General features: G+C 28.4%; 1 protein-coding gene across 5 annotated transcripts in view; it reads right to left on the bottom strand.

The window, feature by feature from the left end:
• LOC413382 (SAM and SH3 domain-containing protein 1) overlaps window positions 1-27716 on the bottom strand; it is a 468674-nt gene that overhangs the window by 117745 nt on the left and 323213 nt on the right. For 3 of the 5 annotated variants that reach the window (XM_006558129.3, XM_016914098.2, XM_016914101.2), the window contains exon 2: window positions 10763-10870. The exons of 1 other annotated variant lie outside the window; for it this stretch is intronic. In XM_006558129.3, coding sequence (XP_006558192.2) covers window positions 10763-10870 — 108 coding nt within the window. The remainder of the gene's footprint in view (window positions 1-10762; window positions 10871-27716) is intronic. One more of the 5 variants, XM_016914100.2, reaches the window with a different exon arrangement.

Genomic DNA, 27716 nt, shown 5'->3' with positions numbered 1-27716 from the left:
TGCACAAAGCAATCATATAAAATTACATTTATATGAGAATTAATTTAATAGAAATTTTATTGAAAAGTTAATTTTTTAAAGTGTGTAGCTTGTACAATAATAACTTTGAAAATATTGTTTTATCATAACTTTTTCTTCTTTAGCGACTATCTGTTCTAAAAAAAATCGTAAACCCTTTTTTTAACGTTCTGTATATGATTTTTTCTAAATCTGATAAAAATCTGCGAAAAAACGGATTTCATTGAAAATAAAACCCTTTAAGCTCGAATTAATATCTAGGTACAATTTTTAACAACGGAAAAGCTATTAGCGAATACCAAGAGAAAGAAAAAAAAGAAGAGGAGGGACGATTGGACATTAGTAGAATGGCTGATATTGATATTTAACTTTTATTGGATACAATGTCCCGTATACAATTGTGTAGCCGGCTAACGCGTTCGAAAGCTACAGGATTTCAGATTCATTGATATTAAAATATGGAAAGAGCGTATGGTACAAATACATGGAAATGTGTATAGAAAATTGAATACATCACAGGGGATGAAGATATAAGCCGCTTATAGGAGCGTATAACTTTTTACCGCGCGGATTCAACCAACGAAAAATACTCTTCCCAAACAGTCAATGGGTTTCACTAGTGTGTGACACTTATTTGCAGATTGCCATGTTACCCTGTTTGTCCAGGTTTTTCCCGAAACTTTGGCAAATTTTCCCCCATTCCCATATTTGCCGAATTCGCGAATTCTTCGTAATTCTATATCCCTCGGCCATGATTTAAAACTATAAATATTGAAACTGTGTGTACCGTTTTCAAACATGATCCACGTTCGGCCAACATTCGACACTTTGCGGAAAAATATTTGCAATTTTGAATGTCGATACGAATGCATCTTGTTTTTTTTCGTTGTGTCATCTTGAAATTCTTTTTTTTTTTTTGCTGATTAATCGCTTAATTTAAAGGAATTAACATAAAATTTTGGAATAGAATGGGAGATATATGTATGTATTTTATTGTAGAAATTTTTTACTTTTTTTTTTTTTTTTTTTTTTTTTAGGAAAATTGAGAGTAATATCGATAGCAATATTTATCAGTTATCTTAATCTTTTTTGTTTCGATTATATTTCAAAATAAGAGTATTAATCAAGGAAAATTTAACTTTTATATTAAAATTTATTTGCTTATTTTTACTTCAATATAATTGAAAGTCATATTGAAATTAATTATTAATGACTAAAAAATTATAGTACATATTTATGTGTAGACACATTAAAATTAATTTTAAGATAATTAATTTAAACGATAACTGAAAATGATTAATAAAATGAAATTTAAAATAATTTAAATACAGATAATAATTACACTATGCATATTATTGATTAAATTTATAAAATTTAAAAACAATTTTTCATTTGTGAAATAAAATTTTTTGCCAAGTCGAGGATCAGTAAAAATATTTTTGATTTGATATAAAAAGCTTAAAAAATTAAAAATATTCTGATTTTATCAAATCCAATAAAATTGTCGAAATTTACAAATTAAAAATTTACTGCATCAAAAAGGATAAAAATAAGGGTGGAAAATTTGTAGACCGCGAAAAGTAAATTTTGTGGATGTGTCGGTCCATGACAAGATTTCTTGGAAAATCAGGAAATCGTCGTGCCAAGTGCAGTCCAGGGAGTTTGGCTTGATCACCGTGTAAACATGGTCTCAAAATATACACTTGAACAGCATATTCGAAGTTGACGCTGTGCTAGTCACGAGTTTCTCGAGTAGGTACCTTTGGAAAATCGACGACTACCGCATGTATGCTCTCTATTTGATGTCCGTGTTATCTTTCTCGTGAGAAATAGGGATCATGTATGCTTTATTATTTGAAATTAAATCCTATTAATCTAAATCTAATTTATATTCGAAATAAAAAATGTAAAGAAAAAAGTTTGAAAATTGAAATGATATAAAAATTGAAACATACTTATGTTATTTTTCTTTTTAAATTTAAATTAATTATCTACGTAGAAAAAGAAATATTTATAGAAATTCTTTTTAATATTTTTAATATTTATTGATTTTCAAATAAATATTGTAATATATATGTTTATTGAAAATAAACTAAACTAAACTAATTTTTTATTATATTATAAAATATTAAAAAAACACTTATTGATAAAATTTTATTAATATAAATATATAATAATAAATATTTAATTATTCGAATGAAGGAAAAAACTCATAAAAATTATTATGAATTTTAATATACATTGAAAGTAATAAAAGATAATAAAAATAGAGAAAAGTTATAAATTAAGTCACATCATTAACAAAAATTATTTATTCGTTCAAACTATAAATATTAATATTAATTATTCGTTGATCTGATGTTAATACAATAGCATAGAAAATAGAATGAATAATTGGAGATTATTCAAAGTCTGGTTACTCCTTGTGAAACTGACTTTGATAATCTAATTGCTTCCGATTTCAACTAATTCTGCTTAATAATTTGAAATTCTCTTACTTAGTGAAACCCGATGCTTCAAAAGTTTGTTTGCAGTGCTATCTATGTACTTACAGAGTTATATGTACTGCGTTTAACCCATTAAGTACCGAGAATTAGATAGATGAAATATTATTATATTGATAAATTTAATTAAAAATTATATAGCAAAACTAGATTTCTCTTACATTATAAAATGCTAAGAATTAATTTTTTCACATTTTTTAAATATTGCAACATGTAATTAAATTAATTGTGAGAATATAAGAAAAGATATTTATTTATTTATGTAATAATTAATAAAAGAAATAAATTTATAAAGATATATATTTCATAGATTTTAATAAATAATAATTTTAAAAAAATATAAAATATAAAAATTGATAGTCGAATTAAAAATAAAAAATTTGAAAAAATTATTATAATTGGAAAATAATTCGAAGCAAAAAGTTGATTATCCTAATGCAAATTAATTTTTTTTTATTCTTTTGAAGATTATTAGAATAAATTCAATAATTTCTTCGATTATTTTTTTCAATATCTTATAACATATCACAACAAAGTAGTTAAAAAGAATTTAAACTTATGAAAACTTAAGCTTTTTATTCTTTTTCATTGAAAATTTTCATTTTTCTCCTTATACTTTATAATTTATAAAAAAATATATAAAAAAAATGTGTAAAAGAAATCATAGTAACGAATTTAAATCGATGATTTATCGGAACAGTATTGGTAAAACAGAAACTTTTTACTTTGAAAGATTGAATTTTTTTTCTACGATCATATATTTTTTATTCCAGTCCAACCAAGTGCAGAATGAAACTATAAAATATTCTTTCCACCAAAAAAAAAAAAAAAAAATAAAAAAATAAAAATAAATATATATGACGGATACTCTGCCACAACCATATCATAAACGCCGTCAACGACAAACGGCTACGTCACGATGAATGATAGTGAAAATATACTACATACAGTATTGTCTGCCTTTTACCGTTTCAAATTCGTTCAGGGAATGCGGCACGTTTTGCTATAAAACGCATTTGTCGATTGCAAATGCAGTATTCCACCGGTTTTGCAATCACCATTGTCCCCTGATAGGTATCTCGTACAACACGTCGAACCCCATAGGGTCATCCAACACGGCAGCTATCCTCTTTTCGGCTCGTCTCTATCGGCGGATGGGGGCGAGATCCTTCGCAAAAGTTTACGCACCGTCGAAATAGATGGTTGAATTTCCCAAGCGGATAGCGGAAAGTACGTGTACGTTACTGAGCTGATCCCCAAGAGGCGGTATGGAAGTGTCAGAGTCAGTGATTCAACTGGAATCAAATCTGGCTCCGAAGTGAAGAATAAGGAAAATCTTCTGCTTTCTGTAAACTGAGATGGATAATCTATTTACTTCGATAATCGGATTTCAACGTGTATGGCGGTTTGGAAATAGATAGTCAAACTTTCGTGACTTAACTTCTTCTGAAATTCCGTTCAAATTTAATTAAATCACTTGAATTCAAGATGCTTGAATAAGAAATACAGAGAAAAAATAATAATACTTCCGTTTATTAATTTCTAGTTCGTGTTAATTGAATAAAAAATTTGTTTTTTTTATTTTTTAGATATATGATAGAATATTAATATATTCGTGGGATAACGTTTTCATACTTTATTCTCATATTGATTTATTTAACACAAATGACTTATTTATAACTTAATAAATAAATCTTAACAATATTTTTATACTATCTATATTATTCTAATACTTATTTTATATACTATATATTATATTACTGCTAGTTTCTTATACATTAAAATAACTACATTAAGCTTTTAATAAAGATTTTAGTCAATTTATATTAATAAAAAATTAAACCAAAATTTAATGATGTAAATATATTTTAATAAAAATGATAATAATTCTACACTTATGATATGTTATAAGTTAATAATAAATATATTATTATCAACTTATAATCAAGCACAAAAGTTTTGACTGAAGAAATAGTTGTTCTCTCTATATATTTTCTTATATCTTATAGTATAAATAATGCTAGGGAGAAAACAATAGAGTTTGGAATCACTTTTGAAAAAAGTAAAAGAAAAAATGACAAAAAATTTTTTTTTCCAAAATATTCCTGTTGAAACCATTCAAATTGTATTATAAATATTTTTCATGATTGAAAAAGAAGCACAAAGAAAAGATTTAGTTGAAACAATTCCTGTATATTCTATACAAAATATCAAATTCCATATACATACCATATACTGTAGATTTATCATACGAATTAAATTGCGTTTTATAACTTTGATATATTGTATTACTGGTATAAATTGATACAATATTTTTTATTACACGAACATCAAAAAATCAAAGTATCAAAATGTTGGAAAATAAATGGCTATTCGACATTCCAACCTTAAATTTGTTTTAATTTAAATATATTTAATTTCTCGTTAACAAATACTTTAATAAAAAAGCATTTTTATCTGAATTTCGTGAAATCGTATATTCATATGTGGAAAATTTTTATTTTTTCCAATTAATATATAATACATTTTGTAAAATTTAATTATTCGAAACGGTATAAATTACATTGTATAAAAAAAAAAAAAAATATCACAAATCATGAAAGACAAATTTGAGGAAAAAATACAATATATCAGAATCTTATATTATAATTCGATCAACTTCGAAGTTGTTATTCTTTGATTTATGAATTTATTTAACATAAATTAAAATTAAAAAAATTTTAAAAATAACAAATTTCCATATCAATCTAATAAAATCTAATAATACAACATTGATTTTTATTTAAACAATGAGAGACTGCAAGCCATCGTGAAAATTGTCAATGCTTCCAAGTTTCAATAATGCTTTGTTGAATAAGAAAGTATCAGAGTCTGTTGGAAAACGATTGGAAGCAAAAAAAAAAAAGTAAAGGTAAATGTCCGTGTTTCTCAGATAAAATAGATCACCTTCTTTCTGCCTTTTCCATCTTACCAACCAGTAAACCCTGGTGAAGAAAACGGTAACCGTGTCATCGATACTTCCCAACGAAATCTATCTACAGAAGTGGAAACGCTCGTTTCATCTCCGGAGTGAAAGTTTTTCCTTCTCTCTTCCTCTCTCTCTCTCTCTCTCTCTCTCTCTCTCTCTCTCTCTCTCTCACTCGCTCGCTCTCGTTGATGATAGGAAAAAAAAAAAAAATAAGGGAAGAAATTCGATATTCATTCAGTTAAAGATATCGTTGAACAATTTCAGAAGGAATTACGATCAAAGGGAAATTTCTTGCGTAAAATATCTGTAAAGGGAGTTTTCATTTTAAGGCTTTGCTTTCATTTTTTACAGTTAATTAACGTTCTTTAATGTATTCTAAGTAACAAACTTTTTAATATCTTTATTGTCGAGTGTAATATAAATGCTAATAAAAAGAGTTTGAAGTTTTAATAAAGTTAATTTACAATAGAGTACGAAGATTATAACGAGAAGAGTTCATTGATATTGAGCCAAATCACCATTTAATATACAGTATTGGTTATATATGTTTGGACTTTGTTCAATTTAGAATAACAATATTTACATATAATTACAAATAATAGGCAATTACAATTTCTTTTTCAAATACTTTTTGTGAAGATGTTTATAAAAAATTTGTAATATGTATTTTATGATTTTTATATACTTTATTCTATTTTATTTTTTGAATTTGTTTAAATTAATAATTTATTTACAATATTAATAATATATTAATTAGTTAAATAAATTTTATACACACGTATTACATTTATAAAATTTTCCATACTAAATATTCAAATGTCTTATTCATTAAAACTTTATAATCATTTTTTTGAAAAACAAAACCCAATATCGAAAATTATTATTTTATATTTTCGATTTATTTTTTCAACTTTTACCACAATTTTTAATATACCTTATATTAATTTAATTGTTAAGTACAATTAATTCTTAAAAATCGTTTCTATAATAATACATTCCATAATATTCATCGTAAGTTATTATTTTTATTTATAACTGTTTAATCGTTGAATTATGTATTCTATTTTAAATTTAAGCTAGTGTTTGGATATTTTGAATATACGTACAATATATATACAAATGTATCGGCTCTGGACTTTATTAATGATTTTATTGCTCCCCTATTAAACTCGAATAAATGTTAAAAATATACATACATAAAGAAGACTTTTAATGAATAATCTAACGACTTCGCCGTAGATACGTGTTATCCATTTTGGCTGCAACCGAGTCGCCTAGATAATCTGTTTTGCATATTTCGAGCTGCGTACCAACGGGTCGATGTAAATGCGTACGGTGCTCCGCCAAACGTTACACGGACCTGGCCGAATATTCACCAAGAGATACTGATTAAGTCGAGATATTCGTTCATTTGAATGCAGCTGCGACTGAACGATGGCCAATTTAACGACAACGTGAAAAAATAGAAATACACTTTAGAAAAGTGTATACACGATGGATAAAAATTGTTTCTGAGGATAAAATTGAATAATTTATTGGGCAATTATGCAAAAAAGAGGCTACGATTTTGATTTCGAGATATGTCGTAAAGAGAAATGATACGCATCAAAATGTGAATCGATAATGGTTCAAAAGTTGTGACAAAAAGAAAATGAGATTAACTTGTAGAGAAACACTTGTTGATCGATTTGAACAGTAAGTAAGATTAAGTTAGATAAAGTCAATTAATCTCTTCTTCAGGGACACTATTTATATGTTTAGCTTCATTTTTTTTAATTAAAATTATTCTAAGAAAAAAAAATCTGTTAGATTATTCAAAATTTCTCAACTGTAAAAATGAAAAATTCATCGTTTATGCAAACACTGATAATATTTTATTCTATTTCACAATCACTGCTTTGAAAATGCAAAGTTGTCTTTAACATTTTAAATTATCCTTGAAGAAATTAAGATTTATTAAGGCTCATTTATAAGCAAGATAAGTTCAAGTTTAAAATTTTTAATCATCATCAATTCATGTTTATAACTCAATCGATATTTTTGTGTATCAACTTTTGTACTTGTTTTCGTCTGCAAAATTGATCCTCCCATAAATATATTAACAATTTATAATATGCTATAAGCATAATAAGATCAAATAATCCTTTTTGTAGATAATAATAAATTTAGATATAAGATAATATCCAAATATTAATGTGAGTAATATGTTCGTGTACGAACTACATGTATCATACATTTGATAATTTATAATAGAATAATATATAACGTATACAAATTGTGTATGACGCTTCATTATCATAATTAACTGGAGCGAAGGGAGAATTCTGACCGTTGTTTTGCTGCTTTCAGCTTCGTGACTACTGCTTTATGCCTAATAATTCGTCCATCTAGATTTGCATAACAACTTCAGAAATTACAAAGTCGAATATTAAAACGAAAATAATAACGATACTTCCAGTATTAACCAGATCTCTTCTCTTTCTCTCTTTTTCATTCACTATTCGTTCTGTTCACATTCTGACATGGAATAACTGCTTGAATTCGCTTTAAATTAACGTCAATATAATATTTAGAATTTATATCGATAAAAAATAGAAGAATATAATTTAATGAAATTATTTTTTTCGTCCATTTTATTAATGATATATCGAATGTATTGACAATTATGGTACATAAAGGTATATAAAGAAAAAATAAAATAACATTTTTTTATGCTAGACTATTTTGGAGAAAATTTGTCGACTATTTGAACATGAACAGATAATTTTGATGAAACCAGTTTGAATCTTATTCTAGAAAAATAAATTAAAAATATAGGGATGAATGATTTTGAATTTGTTTTTGCCAAAAATAATATCTTAAACGGAAAAGTTTTATTCTATAATTAAAACAATTGCCAATTATATTACATTTGTATCTAAGAATAAATCAACTTCATGTACATTTGATAAATTTTCAATCTTAATTTTCTTAAAAAACACAAAAAATTATCGTTTCAATTATTCTTAACTTTTTTTTATTCATATCACGATTTTACAATTATACAAATCATACACAATCTATTATCGAATTTATGGGCAAACAACTAAATACTTAATTTTTAGAACGTTGTTGAGAAATCTAATAATAAGTTTCACTTTTCGTACAAAATTACTGCAAGTTCTAAACGTAATCCAGCAAACGAGAAGTAGAAATTTGAAGTGTTCGCAACTGATTAACAAAATCCAACAACTGTAATCTATTCTATCGCTACCTAAGAGGTCAGTGTACGGCAAGAATTCAAAAGTGGGGAGACATCGGGTGCATCAAAGGTACATAGAGTTAGCCAGAGCGAGCAGAGTACCACTTTTGCCTCTGTGTCGGCCCGCTAGCTAACTTCTCATCTCTGCAAAGTATACTCTCGGTTCGTATCTTGTTAATTCAGTAGCGAAACAGTATGCGTTTTCCAGGCTTTAAACTTTTAGGTCAATTTTTATTATCCCTATTTTTATGCCAATTTTTATTCTTTTCAATAGATAATTGTGTTAATAAACGAATTAATAAACGTATTTCTTTCCTCAAAATGATATTCCATTGATATTTCATATATATATATTTTTTTGTTATTATTATGATTATGATATTTTTAATGTTTCTTTAAATCTTACTTCAATATCTATCATTTAAAACCTTTATTTATTTAAATTCTATTATTTAAAGGCTTATTTTTAGAGTTTATTTTTATCAAGTTAAATTTTAAGCCTCCTTTTGAAAAACATTATGAAGAAGAGATATATAATATTATTATTCCAACGTTTAATTTAACTAGTTTTCGTTTTTCACTCGAAAGATTAAATAATTGTTAGGTTGATAAATTATCTCGTTTTATGGGAATGATGCAAATCAGAATATTACGAAGTTATTATGTTTCGTGGAAAAAGATCTTTTGTTCTCTCGATTCTCCCACATCCTTTAACGAGCCACGACTGTCTTTAAATTACGCCACGCTATTTAGCTGATTTTACCATAATTCCTGAAAACGCGTAAAATTTAAGCGAATATTAGCATATAATGCTTTTTCACAGCTGCATATCGATCAACTATTTCTATCTACTTGCAAATATGTAGAGCGCATACATATTGTCTACCTCGGTCATTAATATCTCTTTATCAAAGAATATTGATTGCGTCCATGAATTGAATTTTCGTAAATTTTTTTCTTCTTTTTTTTTAAATTTAAATCTCTATATATTTTTTAGTCTTTTAGCTACAGTGGTTATAAAATATCACCGATTAATAACCAATAAGAAAAAAGACGATATGACAAAGCAATTATTTTTTTGGGATTATAAAAATTTTCTTTTAGATTAAAGATAGTTATTTTAACTTTATTTTTATGAAAATCTCTCATCATACGAGAAACGCAAAGAAAAACATGAAAATAAGAGCACCATTTTACTTTTCTTCTCTTTCTTTTGGTAAATTTTACAAAATTAAAATTTAAATATCTTTTTTTAATTTCTAATTAATAACAATTAATTATATAAAATCATCGATCGAAATATTACATTTCTCTTAAACATTTATCTTCATTTTAATGATTAAATTATACGAATAATTTTACCTTTCAAATAAACGTATTAACTTTATTAAGAAACTAAAAACATCCAACGACTTCGTATCCCATACGCATAAATATCTAACTCATCCCATTTGAGACAATCAATCCTTCATTCGATTTACCATACGGCAATAACGCGATTTTTATCCACGCAAGCATCGTCATTTCCTCCTTTCATTCTCTCCCCTCTCTCTCTCTCTCTCTCTCTTTCTCTCTTCATTCTGACCACGATAAAATTTATTTAACTATTCATCCACCCTTCCATTGTTCGCCGATGCAGGAAACGACAGGCTCTTTATCCCCCGCGATGTCTCGCATTATGCCACGCCGTTCCATCGATGGATTCGGATTACGGCCGAATAATAGGCCAATAAAAATGTATAAGGAGCCAACTTCTTGCTACGTCGTCTGCACGTTTTTGATACACGATAGATTAACAGGCGTGTAGCGCGGGGGAGGAAGATAGTAAACAGGATAATAAAACCAGCAGTAAAGTCGATACCCGGTTAAATTGATCCCGCTTTTGGTTTCGAGGTGACGACAGACGGACCAACGACCCCTTACCCCTTCGTGAACGGCAGCCTCGGCAATCCCGGTGGGACACGGCGGGCTTGTTTAAATGCAAATCGGTCCGCCACCAACAAAAATAACTCTGGTAATTCGGCAACGTACCCTTACCTCGCCTCCGGTGATTCCTTCACGTAACGCGAGGGATCGCGTCAAACGGCGAGAAAATTCTTCGACAGGTTGTACAATACTCCCCTCCATGGTATTTCGTCCCTGTTCGTAAAAGGAATCGGTTTTCTTGAGAAATTTCGCATATGTGTATGAAATATTTTTGGAGAGTTGATTCTAAAGAATGAAAATTTTGAGGTCATTTCGCTTTATCTGATATGGATTTGTGAATATCAGACAGAAATCTTCAATAGAATTATAATCTAATATGTATATTTAATATATATAAGCTCATAATATGATTTTATATGAATCAACCTCTTGTAATTTAGATATAAAATATTCAAGTTTCATTAGTTCGAAATTTCATTAAAGGTAAAAAAGTTAAAAATTTTTATCAAAGAAAAAAGGAAGAAAAATAAAAGAGATTGTTAGAATTATTAATAAAATTCGTTAGATTCTTCAATCAATCTCAAAATTCAAATAAAAGAGAAAAATTTATTATTATTTAAAATATGTTTGAGATAAGGAAAGAAGAGATTTCAGATATTTGTTAAATTTAATTCGTGTAATTCTCATTTTACATACGTATATAACCGTAACGAATATCCCCTGAAAGTTTTCACGGGGTGAACTAACGAATATCCCATGACGATATACCTCCAGATATATCACTTGATAGCAAGTTACAAGACCCACCATCCTTAATCCAAATTGCTCTCGGCGAGCGTGTGGCACGGGTTGATCCACGTTTTCCTTCTGACCCTTAATGTTAGTCATATATCGGTTCGTCCATGAAATCCTATTTTGCATCTTATGCCCAAAAATGTGAATCTTTAAATTTTCTATGCATGAACACCTGCAATCTTAATATCAAGGTATATATGAAAAATTCTTTACTTTCTTTACTTTTATAAATATCCAGATACGTTTGACGAATTGATATTTATTCAGATTATTTTTATATATGTACATAAATATTAAAGATACCAAAATATTAATTCTTCAGAAATTAAATAATTATTAATATAGTCTTGATAATATAATTCATTCCTCAAATAAAATTTTATAAATATATTTATTTCGCGTATTATTAATTTTCCATCGTATTTTAAATAATTATTTGTTCCTTTATTTTCATTCCAAATAAAATAATATCCTTTAAAAATATAGAATTTAAGATTAATTTCATTTTTACCTTAATTTTATCATTAACTTAATCCAATCTAAGTAAGTCTAAAATAATAGAGCATTTAATTCTACTTTTCCGTACAGTAATTACGACAAAATCACGATCGAAACATTTTTAGGAATTAACTTTCGGCTTTTTAGCCGAAAAAAAATACAACGAATTTAACACTCTGATTTTTCATGTTGTACCGTGATCTACGTGTTGAAGAGTAAGTACAAAGAATCTGGGTTAAAGGTTTCACGTTCCGTTTCACCGAAGGTAATATTAAATTCTGTACCTCTACCTTTGAAGTTGCTTCGCACCTCCCAAACACGAGTTACACTATCGAATACGGTGTACGGTGTTTCATTATCACTGCTATACATACTTACACAGGATTTATACACTCCTGTTTAAATAAACTTTAAATTAAACGTTAAACTTACGCCATTGTTCTTTATAACACTAAAAATGTTAGGAGGATAAACTATTAAAATTTTTTTAAGGAGTTATATTAATAATTATTTTTTCTTGTGATAAAATTTTGTAACAAATTTCTCCACCATAACTATTTTAGCGACGTAAAATATAGAAAAATAAATCATATCTTTATCAATTTATCAATTTCTTTCTTCTATATTTGTTTGTGAATATACTTTATTTTCAGAAAATAAAATTTGATAAAAGTTTGTTTCATGGATAGATTAAATTTTACAAATATTTTGACAATCAATGAAATTCTCATGATTTGTAATAAAATTTTTAATTACATTTCAAAAGAAATATTTCAAATTTTTTGTAATTCTTAATAGAAAAAAAAAAAATTTCATTTTATTCAAGATACGTATCAAACTGAATGTATTATCTCGAATTTTTTCTTGGCAAAGTTGAAATCCATTGCCGCTATAACGATGAGAAGAGCAAATAAAAGTCGGTGAAAAAATATGGCGAGAAGTAATTGTTCCATAAAATAATTATGGAACCATTTCGGTGTTGGAATTTAACAAAAATAAAGAAAGGAATTACTACATTTCATTTAATTACTACGAACATTTTCGTGCTGTTACATTCCATTATTATTGTAGAGGATAGAGAAATGGCGAAAAAAGGGATTACAGTTGGGCTACACTTCAACTGGTGGATTTTATGATTCGATTTCGAAATCAACTTTGTCAAAGGATAGAAATAGAAGTTCTGCATGGAATTGTTAGTTCTCTCTCGCAATATCGTTTTACAGTAAATGGTATACCAGTGCAACGAACTTTTATAAAGTAAACAGAGTTCGATAGACAACCTATTCGAATGCTTTACCTAAATTAAATTACGCGATGAACCAGCTATTAGTTTGAACAAGCTATAAAAAAAATTCAATTTTATTTCAGTTTTATTCTTAAATTTATAAAAAAATTTGTTTATGTTAAAGTAAAATTATTTTTTTGCTATTTATGCTACTATAAAAGGAATAAGAATTGCTTCTATAGTAATATTTAAGTGACAGAATTTGAATTTGAATAAAATCAAAATTTTTTATCTAAAAATTATTATTTTTATCGATTTTATACATTTTCATTCAGCAAATAACGATAATTTAATTTTGATCTTTAAAAAATATTGTTTCTTTCTATCTATAAATAATTTTGGACAAAGAGTGAGAATGTGAGAATTAAATTTGGAATAAATTAAAAAGATATTTAAACATTATCATTTCAAATATTAATTTTTTACAGAAATTATCTTTTATGCAATAAAATTTTAAAAAATTAATCTTTTTCTATAATTATTAAAAAATAATTATACAATTTTGTTTCTTTTGTTTCATTTTAAACATTCTTGTTCAAAAATTTCAAAACTATAAAAGAATAAAATAATATAAAAGATGTGAAAGAATTTATTTTACATAATAAAAATTTAATATAAATAAATATTATTGATTAAAGTCTCATATCATAAGATTTTTGTGTAAAAGTATTCAATAAAAAATAAAAATATTACATTATTCTGAAGAATACACGAGTTATAGAAGAGTATGTATTGCATTATATAGATCTCTCACATTGAGTTTACTTAATGTTATATACGCAATGAAACACATTTTCAAATTGGATCCCAAATATTAGCTCGAGACTTGCAAACTGACCGTACAAAGGTTAGTTAAGAGATTCGAGGTCACAAGCTGCACATTCTAATTCGTTTAATTATCTTAATGTAGAGTTATGGACGCGATACACACAGCGACCTATGGATTCAACCAGGTTATCTTTGTTCGCACGATAGGACGTAGGTAAACTTCGAAGTTTCGTTGTCGATTCTATCTATTTGTCCTGTATTTTTCACGAATTGATGAAAATAAATAATCATTACTATTATAGAAAATGGAGTTGTCTATTGATAAATTAATAAAAATTATATGTAAAATTAACGTATAAATATATGTAAATGTAGAATAAATAGAGATATGATATAATATAACCTTCGTATGCATGTAATATAATAATATAGTATATACAGCTGCAATGATTCAAATAGTCTAAATTAAATATAACTACGCTTTGTTCAATTAATCAACAATTAGAAAATAAGTTGATAATCTTTTAAATTTATTTGAAAATAATAATTTGTAAAAATTCAAATTCATAAATATTATTTTAATGCTTAATTAAATAGATGATTAATAAAAAGAATTACCCAAATAATAAATAAATAGTATCAAAGATATTTGCTATAAAAAAAAATATCAATTTCTTTTTTTATTTCAATTATTTTATTTACATATTTTAAAATTATAAAAAAAAAAAATTATGAAGATACATTTATACATATATTCGCTGTTACTATAAATTAATTTTGGCGCCATTTTTTTAACCGATATTAAATTTTTGAAATAAATAGCGCTCATTTTATTTATTAAGAATATTATAATTTTCAACTATTATTTTCTTAAATTAAATCATTTAAATAACTTCGCTCGTACGAATGATTTACTTACACCACTGAGAAAATAAAAGTGATAGAAGACTGCGTATAATCAGACACTTCTTACACGCTTCACGTTAATTCCATTATTACCTTTTCTCGTTTATTCAATTCCATTTTTTTCAACAAAATATTCACATAAAAAAGAAAGAAAGAAAAAAAGAAAAAATTTTTAATAAAAAAAAATACAATCATTTAAACAATTATCTTATTAATAACGATTAAAAAAAACATTAAAAAAACATTAAAAAAAACTCATTAGCATTTTAAACTAGATATTTCCATTTTAGAACATTATTTAGAACATTTTATCTCGCAATGGCGTTTAAATATGTGTACTTTTTCTAAAGTGGGAAAAAAAAAAATAATACGCAACTAAAAATATTTACTTAATTAAAATAATAATTCCATAGACGCGAAATGTAAACTCGTAGTGTGCCCGCATAAATTCGTGAAACGAAAAATAATTATTAACGTGGCCGGTAGTATTGGTTGCAGGTTTTACACGCGTTTTTCAACATCGGTCAGTTCCAGTCGATTGACACCAGGGACCATGGAATCGACGGACGCGGCCATTAATGGCTTTGATCCGGAGCGAAGTGCTAATAAAATGTTCGACTGTGTTAACGATCTTTTCATCGCCCACGCGCGTTGCGTTTTACGATGCTTTACGATAACGAGTTAACCGATCATGCTAGGTTTGTTCGTTCGTTTTTCATGCATCACAAAGAATTTCTATCCGAATCATCCTTTTTTTGACTTATTTATCGCGATAGTTTCGATAGTTTCCTGATTTTTGTTTTTCGAAAATTTTTTTCACGAACTTTTCATAATTTTCATATATTATGTGATATATTATCTGAATCTGTTGCGTGTCTAGTAATTGAAAATAGAATTAATCATACGTATTAGATATTTTATTTATGACGAATTAATGTTCGTTGAAAATTAAAAAAAGATTATTCTCTTTTAACAAATAGTAACTGTTTAAATTTTTATCATTCTTGTATTTTATTCAATGTGTGATAAATTTGTTTATCTATCCGGGTTAAATATGAAAAAAATAGATAATTTTTATATTTTTATCATATTTATATATTCACAATCATCAGAAGAAAGTAAATAATTCAAGGTTTTTTAAAATAATTATTAAACGTCATAAAAAAAGTTATCCTTTTGCAAATAACAGACTCGAAATAAACGCATAAAGATAATTTATTCAAAAACGAATCAACGAAAAAAACCTATTAAATCACAAAAATTCCACAATCCACAACAACGACTCTACAAAATAAACAGATCTATTATAAATAACTCGTTTCATTGTCCGAAAATGTTCACTTCAGAAACAAAACTAACTAAAATAGATGAAACGCGTCAAAAACAGTTGGATTTCGATGAACTCGATCGAAAGGGATGTACGATTGTACATCCTGTTCTATAAACTTAACCTAGTTATCGAATAATCTGTTAACTTCTCATCGAAATTCTCGTTAATCGACCCATCATCATTGAAAGATAACCTACTGTCCAATTAGTTTCTTCTCTCCTCTCGAATTTTTCTGAAAAAAATTTTTCACACGAAAAAAGGAGGAGGCGGAGGGAAAAAAGATTACAACGATGAATTAAAATCGTGTTTAGCGTCCAAAAATCGTTGGCAGTTTGTCGAGACGGATACATTAATATACATAGTCCTGCGTCTACCTCGTTCGTGGTATTCTCGTTACACGGCTCCCTGAATTCATCTTCGAATTCCCTTTGAACTAGACAGTCATTAATGCTATAACTACCGCAGCCGCCAAAATTCACACCTCTCCTTTCTGATTCAACCACCCTTTTCATCTCTTTCACCGTCGACCTCCTCTTCAAGCGCGACTGGAAATCGAATTTCAAAGGCGCGATGGCGAATAGCGAATGTGAAATTTTTTCAGATTTCGACCGTTTGTTTTTCAAGAAAGAGGGAATTGGAGAGGGAGAGATACGCGTAGACAATTTGAAACGGCGCTATGACCAAAGATGTATTTTTATCGGAAAACTACGGTATTACTTTTAGTCGACCACTTGCTTTTCGAAAAAAGCAAAACAGTTTTCGATTGTTCACTCTCATGGTAGAAAAATTTTTACAAATAATGGAAAAATGAATAATGGCATGAGGACAGAGTGTGAGTGTTTTTAAGGTATTGAAAAATATTACGACGATTAAATGTAATAAATGATTGAATGTACGAATTATTATAAATTGTTACGAATTATGTATGCATTATTTTTAATGTATATACATACATATATATATATAAATAATAAATTGATTTTTATGTAAAATATATATTTTACATGATACATTTTCATATAGATATTTTAAATAAATATATTACACATATTGAGTAGGCTATTATCAAGTGTTAAATATGTAATATGTACATAAATTTTAGATGAAAAGTTCAGTTATTATTATTTATTTAACAAAAATATAAACTATAATATTTACAAGAAAAACTTGCTGATATAATTTAGGAAAAAATATTTAGAAGTTTATTAAATGATAAAAGAAATAAAATACAATAAAACAAAGACGATAATAAAATTTCAGATATATATATATAAGCCAAAAATTTTTAATTGAAATAACAATTTTCATTTTTTATTATCTCTAAATAAATTCTAATTCTTAATTTTTCTCTATCTGGAATAATTAATGTTAATAAATATTTATTATAAATGATGAATTCACAGAAGATTTTTGATTTTATATAAAAATATGATTACTTCCATTTTATGATATAAAATCTTCCTTAATCTATGAATAAATAATATAGTAAAAATATTAATACTATATTATATTAATATTAATAATACAAAACTTGAAAAAAAAATTCATTTAATATTCATATAATGAAAATAAGATGAAAAGATAAATATATAATATAATAATATATATATATATATGTTTTATATAATATATTGTCAATAATATTTCTTGAATATTTAACATATTTTAATTGCATAAACGTGTCCATTAATTTTATTTGTTCCATTTAAATCACAATATACGATAATTTTTCCAATATATTTTAATAATTATTTTCAATAAGTTTTAATATAATAATTTTTTCAATATTGTCAGTAAATTAATGTTAAATATACACAAAATACGTAATAAAAATGTATAAACAATACACATGTGTAATATACAAAATATATGTATGAAAATCATATAGTTTAATAAAAGAGTAAAATATATGTTTTTTAAATATTCTTATAACAAAATAATATTTGTTTCTTATAAAGATATGCATTTGCACAAACATCTTTATTAAATTTATCAAATTTATTCTCTCTAAAGTATTGAAGTATACATACAATACATGTCCTAATTTATGTCAATTTAATTTTTCATGTATATTGATTTAACGTTTGAATTTTTACTGGATACATCAAACACATTTCTGCACCTCGTATTTCCAACATAAATTTATGGTCGCCACGATGGTCGCACGGTATCATAATAAATTCACACTCTTCTTTGACTTCGTCAGAGACCACTCGTAATGAAAAGTCGACCCTTTTTATGAAACAAATTTAATGGAGTTGACACGAGAGGAATAAATTGGACGAGGTTTTATCAAGCGCCCACCGCGCATAGGACACAAAATAATATCGCGGAATCCGTGGAAAAAGATACAGACATTATATGCGCCCGCGCGTATAAAACATTTATTTTAATTATTCAAGACTAACCGTGTATATTGCATCATAGAGCCTCAAATTATTCAGAACTTCAAACTGCGCAAGCAATCTTTGCATCATATTCAAGTATCTTAAAGATAAAAGTCAAAGAGCTACCACGATGATTAAAAATAAGATTTAAGGCTTCGTTCGAAAATTTATTTCAATTTATTAAATACGCGTGAACACTGACTAATTGTGATCGGATAATAGCTAATAGTAAATAATAAGAATAATAAGAAGTAAAGGAATATGTATTAACTTGATTTCAATTATTGAATTGAATTTTTTAAATAAAAAGAGAAAAAAAAGATTGCAAAATTAAATTAATTAAATTAAGTTAATTTTTCTATTATTTTGAATAAAAAAATGATTAAAAATAATATAAATGATAAAAAAATTCTAACTTTTGATACATTGATAAATATGGCTTCAAAATATATTACACAGAATCCTTATATTCATTTCAAATAAAAATTTTAATATCTAATAAAAGAATGAAAACCAATTTCGATTTTACTTTAATCCTATAAAAAAATGAATATTTCAAAATAATTTTTTATTATTTTTCAGTTACTTATTAATCAACTTAATAGAATCATAATAATTATAAGAAAAAATAAATATCCAAAAATACTCGAAGTTTCAATTACAATTCTTCGATATTATTGGCCAATAAAGTAATAATCACAAAAGAAAAAATATTCTATTCCAAAAATAATCAACATCCTCTTATTAATTCTAACACTCCATATTCCACCGTGTCTTCCTTTCTCTCTTTCTCTTTTTTTTCCTCTTTTTCTTTTTCCAGCATTCCACGGCTCACCAGTTTTATTCAATTCGCGCACAGCTGTTGACAGAGAGCCGCCAGATATCCTCTCGAACAAGACGTTATTAGATTCGAATCCTTACAGGATTTTCCCAGGCACGCATCCCTCTTCCCCTCCCCAGGATTCATATTAAATTTGAATCATGCCCGAGAACGCAGTTCCGTTGCACGCGCGTGTTCTTCCGGCCGCGTTTCCAAATGCGACTACATCAACACGCTTTGCACGTGGGCATTATCGTGCCCTCCCTCGTCCTGGCTACTTCCATGGATCATGGTTACGCGGTAGACGTGACCCATTTGTTATTTACCACGAGCGCGGATTCGCGCGATACGCAACGCCACCCTCACACCCTCCTCCACGAGCGAACAATGGAAATTGCCGAGGGAAACAATCGTGATTCGCTCTCTCTCTCTCTCTCTCTCTCTCTCTCTCTCTCTCTCTCTTTCTCTCTCTTCGTGCACGCGGGTAATCGCGTGCTGGAGCTCGGTTAAGGCCGATAAATCATTTTTACATTGCCGTTCGATTTCTACCAGGGCCAGTGTATCCCGGCGTAATTATTTCACGAATGGACGACGACTACTCTATTTTTTTTTTGGCCATGTATTTTGTATGTCGAGAGTGGATTCGTGTCCAGAAGGAAACGATGATGATTTTAACATTTTCTCTCTTTTTTTCTTTTCTTTTCTTTTCTTTTTCTTTTAAGAGATTGTAGTGTATTAAATGTATATAATTCACGATATATGAGAGATTAGATTTTCGGAGTACGGATAAAAATGTATGTTTAAAGTATCGCGTGTATCGTTATAAAGGTTAAAGAGAATGTTTGTAAGAAGAAAGAAAGAAACCCGTGGGGGGGGGGAGGGAGGAATACTCGTTCTGGTTAAAATTTAATCTAACCGAGATTGAGGCCGACAATCGCGTTGGCGGAAAGATTTAGACGCTTCGGAAAATCATTTCATTGGAGCGCATTGATCTAGCAGAGGCGAATCGGTGTAGGTGAACATATTTGGCCGGATTTTCGAGTGGAATCCGGGATTCGAGTCAATTTCAATGGTAAAGGAAAATCGTCGAATGTCCTCCCCCTCCCGCCGATTCAGTTTTAAATTTTCGATGCAATCTACCGACGAGGAAAGGAAACGACAGAGTTCATTTATATTTTAGGATCTACCAGATACACATAGGTGTGGCGCTTGCAGAGGGATTACAAGAAGGCAAAAAAATAGCGTGGAAATAGCGCAAATCTGTCAGTAAGATTTCAAGCGATATTTAATTTAATGTTTAATTTTTTAATGTTTATTTTCAATGTATATTTTGTTGTATATCGTGATAAACTTTCGCGCATTGATGTACGAGAGTGACACGATTCGATTTGATGAAACAATAATCGAGTTGATGAATTTTAATGTAATAATTGATACTTATAGCATGATTCGTTATTTTCGTAAATGAAAAATGAGTATAATGACAATTTGTTTCAATTATGGATATATTGGATTATCTCATAAATAATTTTGTTTTAAAAATCCAGTATTCGCGATTTAATTATTATAGAATTTTAAAGAGAAATTAAATTGTCAATTGATAAGGAAACATTAAAAATAACATGAAATTTTCATAAAATCTATCGATATTATATATCACGATATTAATAAATTACGAATTATTTATTATTTTACGTGAAAAAATGATTTTTCAAAGTTCGGATCACTATGTTAAATTTTCACGATTTAAAGTTTTCAAAACTTAAATAAAAAATAATTTGTATAAATAATTTAAAAAAAAGAAAAATGATATTAATTCACTTTTATTTATAAGATTTTACTAATTCATAAGAATAATTTACATAGAAAGAAAATAAAACATAAAAATTTAATTTTTTTTCATCATGGAATTCTAAAATTTTTGAAAAATCAAAATTTATCAAATAATTAATTCTTATAAAACAAAAACAAAAAAAATTAGCATTCAGAGTTTCATGAATTTAAAAATTAGATTCTTAGTTTTTCTTAAACAAAATTCTCTTCTATTTTAATTTTCATTTTTCCTATTCTAGCATTTTTTTTAACTCCAATAAAAAAATAAAAATAATTGTTACAGTTACATGAATCATTCGATACAATACAATAAAAATTGGTATCAAAGGAGTGATAAATTACTCAGTAAGATTGATTGCCAATAACAGGCTCGAAATGATTGGAAGCATTCGTGAAACATCAAAAACTGGACGTTCTCAATGAATTTCATATCATTCCTCCAAGTAATAGACGTTAGTGGAGAAAAACTTTTCTTCGAAGGAAAAAAAGTTATGGACGTAAGGACTTTATTCAATAAACGATATCTCTTTGGCAACTGGGAGTATGTATGTATACATATGTACGCATTAAGAGTTGAGGAGCTGGCAAAAAACCAGTTGATACATGTTGTGGACTCCTAATGCAGGAAGTACATAACAAAAGAACAAGGGAGGCCAACCTACAATGAATAATGGATAGACGAAATATGGTGAATCTCTAACGATGTATAAAGCTCCTCTCCTCTTCCTGTATCTTCTCACTCAACTTCAACTTGCAAACAAGAGAAAAAGAAGAAAAAGAATAGAGAGACAAAAAAAAAAATAAAACTTTTCAACGTTTTAATGAAAGAAAAAAAATTGTAAAATCTGTTATATTTTGTACTTACAACTTTTGTAAAATTTATAATTCATCATAGAAGTGAATTTACAAATATTTTTTAATACTTTACACTAATGATTTTCGATATTAATATATCATTGATCCAAAATTTTTGATTTTTAGAGAAAAATAATTATTATTTTAAATAATTTCGAATATTATTCTTTTTTTTTCATAAACTATTATAAGTAAATGACAATATTAAACAAAACATTTGGAGTTAAAAATACTATACATCATATCACAACAAGTATTCGAATATTAACAAAAAATTTTATTTTAATTCTTATTCAAATATTTTTTTCAATTTACTTGAAAATTACAATGAGATTAAATTGATTAAGAATCTAACATACTTATAACATTTATTGATTAAAAAGAGATGATTATTTATTGGATCAATTAATAATTATTTATTAATTAAACGTTCAAATTAATTATTATTATAATTTACTAACATATAAATAACAATCAAGAACAATTTATTATCGATAATCAATTGAATAATCAAGGATTAATATTGATAAAAAAAAAGAAAATAATAAACAAATATTTTATAAATTACAAATCGAACGTTAATTATAATAAATTTCATCAAAGAAAATTAAATTAACCATTCCTTCATCCATTTTCCCTAATTACAAAATTTTTCTCGTTTCAAAAAAAAAGGGGGGAGGATCAAATACATCTTATCCCAATTTACGTAACGACGCGCAAACACGATGAAGTGAAAGCATTTCGAAACATAATCCCTTAATTTCGACTGAATATCAACGCGTCAAGAAGATGAATCCATTATCTCCTTTAAGCCTTTTCATCAGGCGCACCTTTTTTTCCCACTCCTCCTTTCGAACTGCTCCTTCCTTCCTTCCTGCCTCCTCCTCCCTCTCCCTCCCTCTCTCTTCCATCGCGACAGACAACGTGGTACCCGAATCTGTCACCAGACTGCTAATTAAGTGGCTAACGTTTTGCACTCGTTCCCTTCACAAGCGGACCTCGGTGCTTGGTGCTTGCCTTTTGCCAAGCAAATGAGAGTAATTGGATAATAAAATAGCCTTTGGGGAGGGGGGAGGAGGGGGCGAACAATATCGGCGAGGGAGGAGGACAGAGATGGAAGGCTCGAGGAAGGGGGGGGAGGGGGAGGTAGAGGCGGAAGTTGGTGGCAAAAAAATAAGAGCAGAGCAGCGGAACGAAACGGCGGAATAAAAGGATTTGCGCTTTATAATCGTGAGACTGTCTGGCCGCGATGAATGAGCGGGGCGTTTAAAAAAGATTGGGTCTACTGGATGGCTGGTTGGCTGGCAATGTGCCTTCTGCTCCTTGCCTTCTCCCTTTCACTTCCTTACCTGTCGTCTCCCTTTCTCCTCCATCTTGCTCCATTTCCGTCCCTTTCTCACATTCCCCCCTCCCTCCCCCCTCGCTCTCCGCACAGTTGGCGGGGCATAATCGTCGCATCCAAGACTTCTCTCATTTCTTAATGGATCCAGGAGGCGTCGAAAGGCCAACTCTCTCTCTCTCTCTCTCTCTCTCTCTCTCTCTCTCTCTCTCTCTCTCTCTTTCTCCGAGAATACAATTAGTTCGATCAATTATTCGGGGAAGGAGAGTTGGCAAGCTCGATTTGGATCTTCCTTCTCTTCTTTCTTCTCGTGAATTCCGCTGACGCGGCACGTGATCGTTCTTCTTTCGATTTCGGGATCACGAGGCGATAACGAGAAGTTACGGGGAGAAGAGTCGCATCCAAACGACGGTCCTTTAACGGTTGGAAACCTATCTACGTGTCATTGACTATGGAAACGTGTTCCCTTATTTGTAGCCAGGAGGGGCCAGATTTTACGACGGAAGGAATATCCTTAATGTCGTCTACCGGTATCGTTTAAATTTCGGCTCTCTTATTCCCCTTTTCCTCTTGCATTGCAATCATTGATTCAAATATATTTATTATAAATTATGATGATAATTTGATTAGAAATTTCAGATAGAAGTAGTTTTTGTCTTATCAAGTTTGATTTTTTGAAAAATTGAATTTTAAATGTGTAAAGTTAAAATAATATTCTCTATCAATGAATAAAAACGAGAAATTCTGCATGTTGGTAATTAAGCTCTAATTTTCGCGATATCTGCATAAAATTACTGTTGTTACGTTATAGGCAACTATTACGTACAATTTTTAAGTATACGTTCATAATAAATTGTGCATTATCATGATGATTAATATCGAAAATATTCTTCATATTCAATGCGATTCAATTATAAAAAAAGAAAAAAAGCTATTCAAAATGTTAATTTCCAAAATATATTTCGAAATCGAAGAGATAGATATCTTTTCACCGAAAGTTAATTTCACCAAGAGTCGCTAATCCAAAATTAATCAATTCGAATCTTGAATCTAGTACTAATCACACGAGAAATGTATATCTTGTATATCCATTTCCTCATCCTCTGCAACATTGAAATGTACTTCTCTCTAACAACGTCGTTAACATGATCCCTAACAGGAAAATTTTAAAGCTCCTTGAAAGACTCGTTTTATCGCTTTCGAAAGTGATACGTCGATAAAAAAAAAGAAAGAAAAAGAAAAAAAAACGAGGAAGAACGATTGCAACAGCCAGGAACTCTCTATCGTCAAAATCGGCGGAGGATAGAAGGGGGATGGTGTTCGTCCGCAAACTCGTTGCCATTGAAACGAACGTCCCTGCCCGTGAAATCTTTCGTTTACGGGGACATGATAGATGCGTTTGATGCGCGCCAGTTTGAAAACACACTCGTTGAAAGAGCGATAACGTCATTCCTGTTTTCCACCTACGGAAACCTCCACCGAAGCTCCACTCAATCGGACTATCCATTCAATCGGTGCTTTTACATCTGACGATAATTTTCTCTATCAAAAAATTTATTTTTCCTAAACTTAATCGACATTTAATCGTTCGTTTACACTTATCAGTTAATATTTTTGTTAAGATATACGTAATATTGAAATATTTATTATATTTTTAGATGAAAATATTTTGAATTAGAGATTGTTAATTTTTCTTACATTGCTTTTTTTTTAATTTTAACGTTAAATTGCCAAATTTCAAAGTCATAGAAAAAGATTTTTTTATGAATAAAAATGTTTTTTTCAAATAAACTTTATTAGAGTGATTTATGTGTAGTTTTGTAGAATTCGACAAATCTTTAAATACGATTTTTACGAATTTTCGAAGAAAATGATTTATTAATAGAAAGATTATCTAGATTTTCGTACGATATTTGCAGTGGAATATTTTCGTGACATTCAAATGATATAAATATGGAGTACTCTTAATGAGATTCGAATATTTCTATTTTCCATTTTTTCCTTAAATTATGAAATTGCATTCAAGTGTTGACAACAAACAAGTTTTAATGATATATAGGTGGCAATACGCGCGAACATTAATTCGTGATAATTGGACTCTGATGAATCGTAGCAAAACGATGTAAACAGATTATTGGCTTGATTGTTTTCTATCCAGGATCCTGCAGAATCAATAATGCTGACAATATTATTTATTGCGCTTACTACTTACTGAAAATATTTTATTTAATTATTATAGACATAAAGAAATTTCTTTTTTTATCTAATTTGATTTGATTTTTGATTGAAAAATAATATCGTGAAATTTTATACGAAGATTTACGTGAATATAAACATTGTAATCTTTAAGAAATTTTTTACTTTAAATTAAATAAATAAAAATGTAAGGAGAAATTTTAATAGGTAATATGAAATATTGCAATTTTTGAGAGAAATGGAAATTATGAAATTTCAAGTGCTGATAAATTTTAACAGATAATTAAATTAATACGAAAATATAATCATAATTTATTTTAATCGATAAGTATTAGTTTTAAATTTCAGTTTTTTTTATTAAATATTAATTTCTCATTAATATTCTGAAATTATTGTATGATATCATACAATAACTTATTTTCTCTTTTATTGAAATAACATTCATTAAACAAAGAGAAATTAAATTTTATTCGTTAAAAAAAAATATAATTTTTTAAAAAATTTTAATAGTTTTAATAAAAATTCACGAGTATACAAAATATAATGTTATTCAAAATTTCAATGTTTTTTTTGCTTTTTTAAATACATGTCATCATTAACGATACAAGATAGAACGAAATTTATTATTCTATGTTATAAAATGTATAGAATTTAATGCTTTGTCACTCGATTGTAAAAAATAATCCAAGAATCCAAAATTATAAAAAGTTAAAAAAACTTTCGATAAAATTCCGATAAGCGATTTCATCTCTTCAAAAAGATTTTGAAAAAAAAATTACTTCATACATAATTCGTTGTATATTCATGAATTTTATTCGTTACTCTCAAATTATTCAATAAAATATTAAATAAACTGCAATAATGTATGAAAGAATAATAAAAAACAAAAAAATTTATTTTTAATGAAACATGAATATGTAAAATAATGTTATGCGTAGAATATTTTTCAGACATTCGTGAACAAACTACAATAAAATCCACGCACAATCACTCTGAATAAAAACTATAAGAAGTTAAAATAACAATTTTTGAATTAGACAAATTTCTTTATAAAATATACATATCAAAACTCTGATATCTCTCATTCTCCTTTTCAAGACAAAAAAAAAAAAATTCAATACAAAATTCAAAATCTCATCCACGTGTCTCACATTTCACTTATCTTCCCTTTTAACAAAAAGAAAAAAAATCCACAATTCAAAATCTCATCCACCCGTATGTTCATTAAAGTTTATCTGTTTGTCTGCATGAAATCACTACCTCCGATATGTATATATACATATAACGCGATATCACAGGCCTCCATCCGAGTAGCACTCGCGATCGATTTTTCTGCTAGTCGTCGTTGGTACCCCTGTCGCGTCTGTTGTACTTTACCTTTACACGCTCTGTCTATCTCTGTCTTGCTCGGTCTGGGGATGTCTCTCCCTCGAGGGGTGAAGCGTAAGAGAAGTGGGCGCCTCGAAAGGAGGACGAGGGGGACGAAGGCAAAGGTCGGTGTAACGATGAATACGATATTTCATAGAGCGCCCCTCTTTTGGAAAAAGCCTCGGGGGCAAGCTTTCGAAAGCACAAAGACGTCGCGGCGCTCCTCTACACGTGTATTATATACACGTGAAACCTGGGCGCGACCTGTGGACAAATGCTTCCCTTCTCTCTCTCTTTCTCTCTCTCTCTATCTATTTTTATCTCTCTATCCTTCCGCCTTTCTCGTTGTGGGGCAATATTGCGTAGACGAAGGTGCATCGTGAGCAGAAAATAGGCAGAGTGGGGACACGATCGACATTAACAATGCATCGAGGCCTGCGAGGGTTACGGTGATCAAGGCTGGACGATCATCTATCATACATGAGACCTTGGAAAAGAGTTTTCTCGACATGGAGACGGGGGACGGGGGACAAGGGGATTTTTATGCGCTTAGGTTGACCGATTTAAATTTTTATTTTGGGGCAGTATTTTCGTGTCGATTTATGGGATTCTTTTTTTTAATAATTCGATACTCGTTGTGATTTTATATCGAGGAACGAATTAACTGATAAGTAAACTT

The sequence above is a fragment of the Apis mellifera genome, linkage group LG9, assembly GCF_003254395.2.
Source record: "Apis mellifera strain DH4 linkage group LG9, Amel_HAv3.1, whole genome shotgun sequence".
In the NCBI taxonomy this organism is placed as follows: Eukaryota; Metazoa; Arthropoda; class Insecta; order Hymenoptera; family Apidae; genus Apis; species Apis mellifera.
The sequence above is the reverse complement of the archived record's forward strand: the minus strand, read 5'-3'. Positions and strand labels throughout refer to the sequence as shown.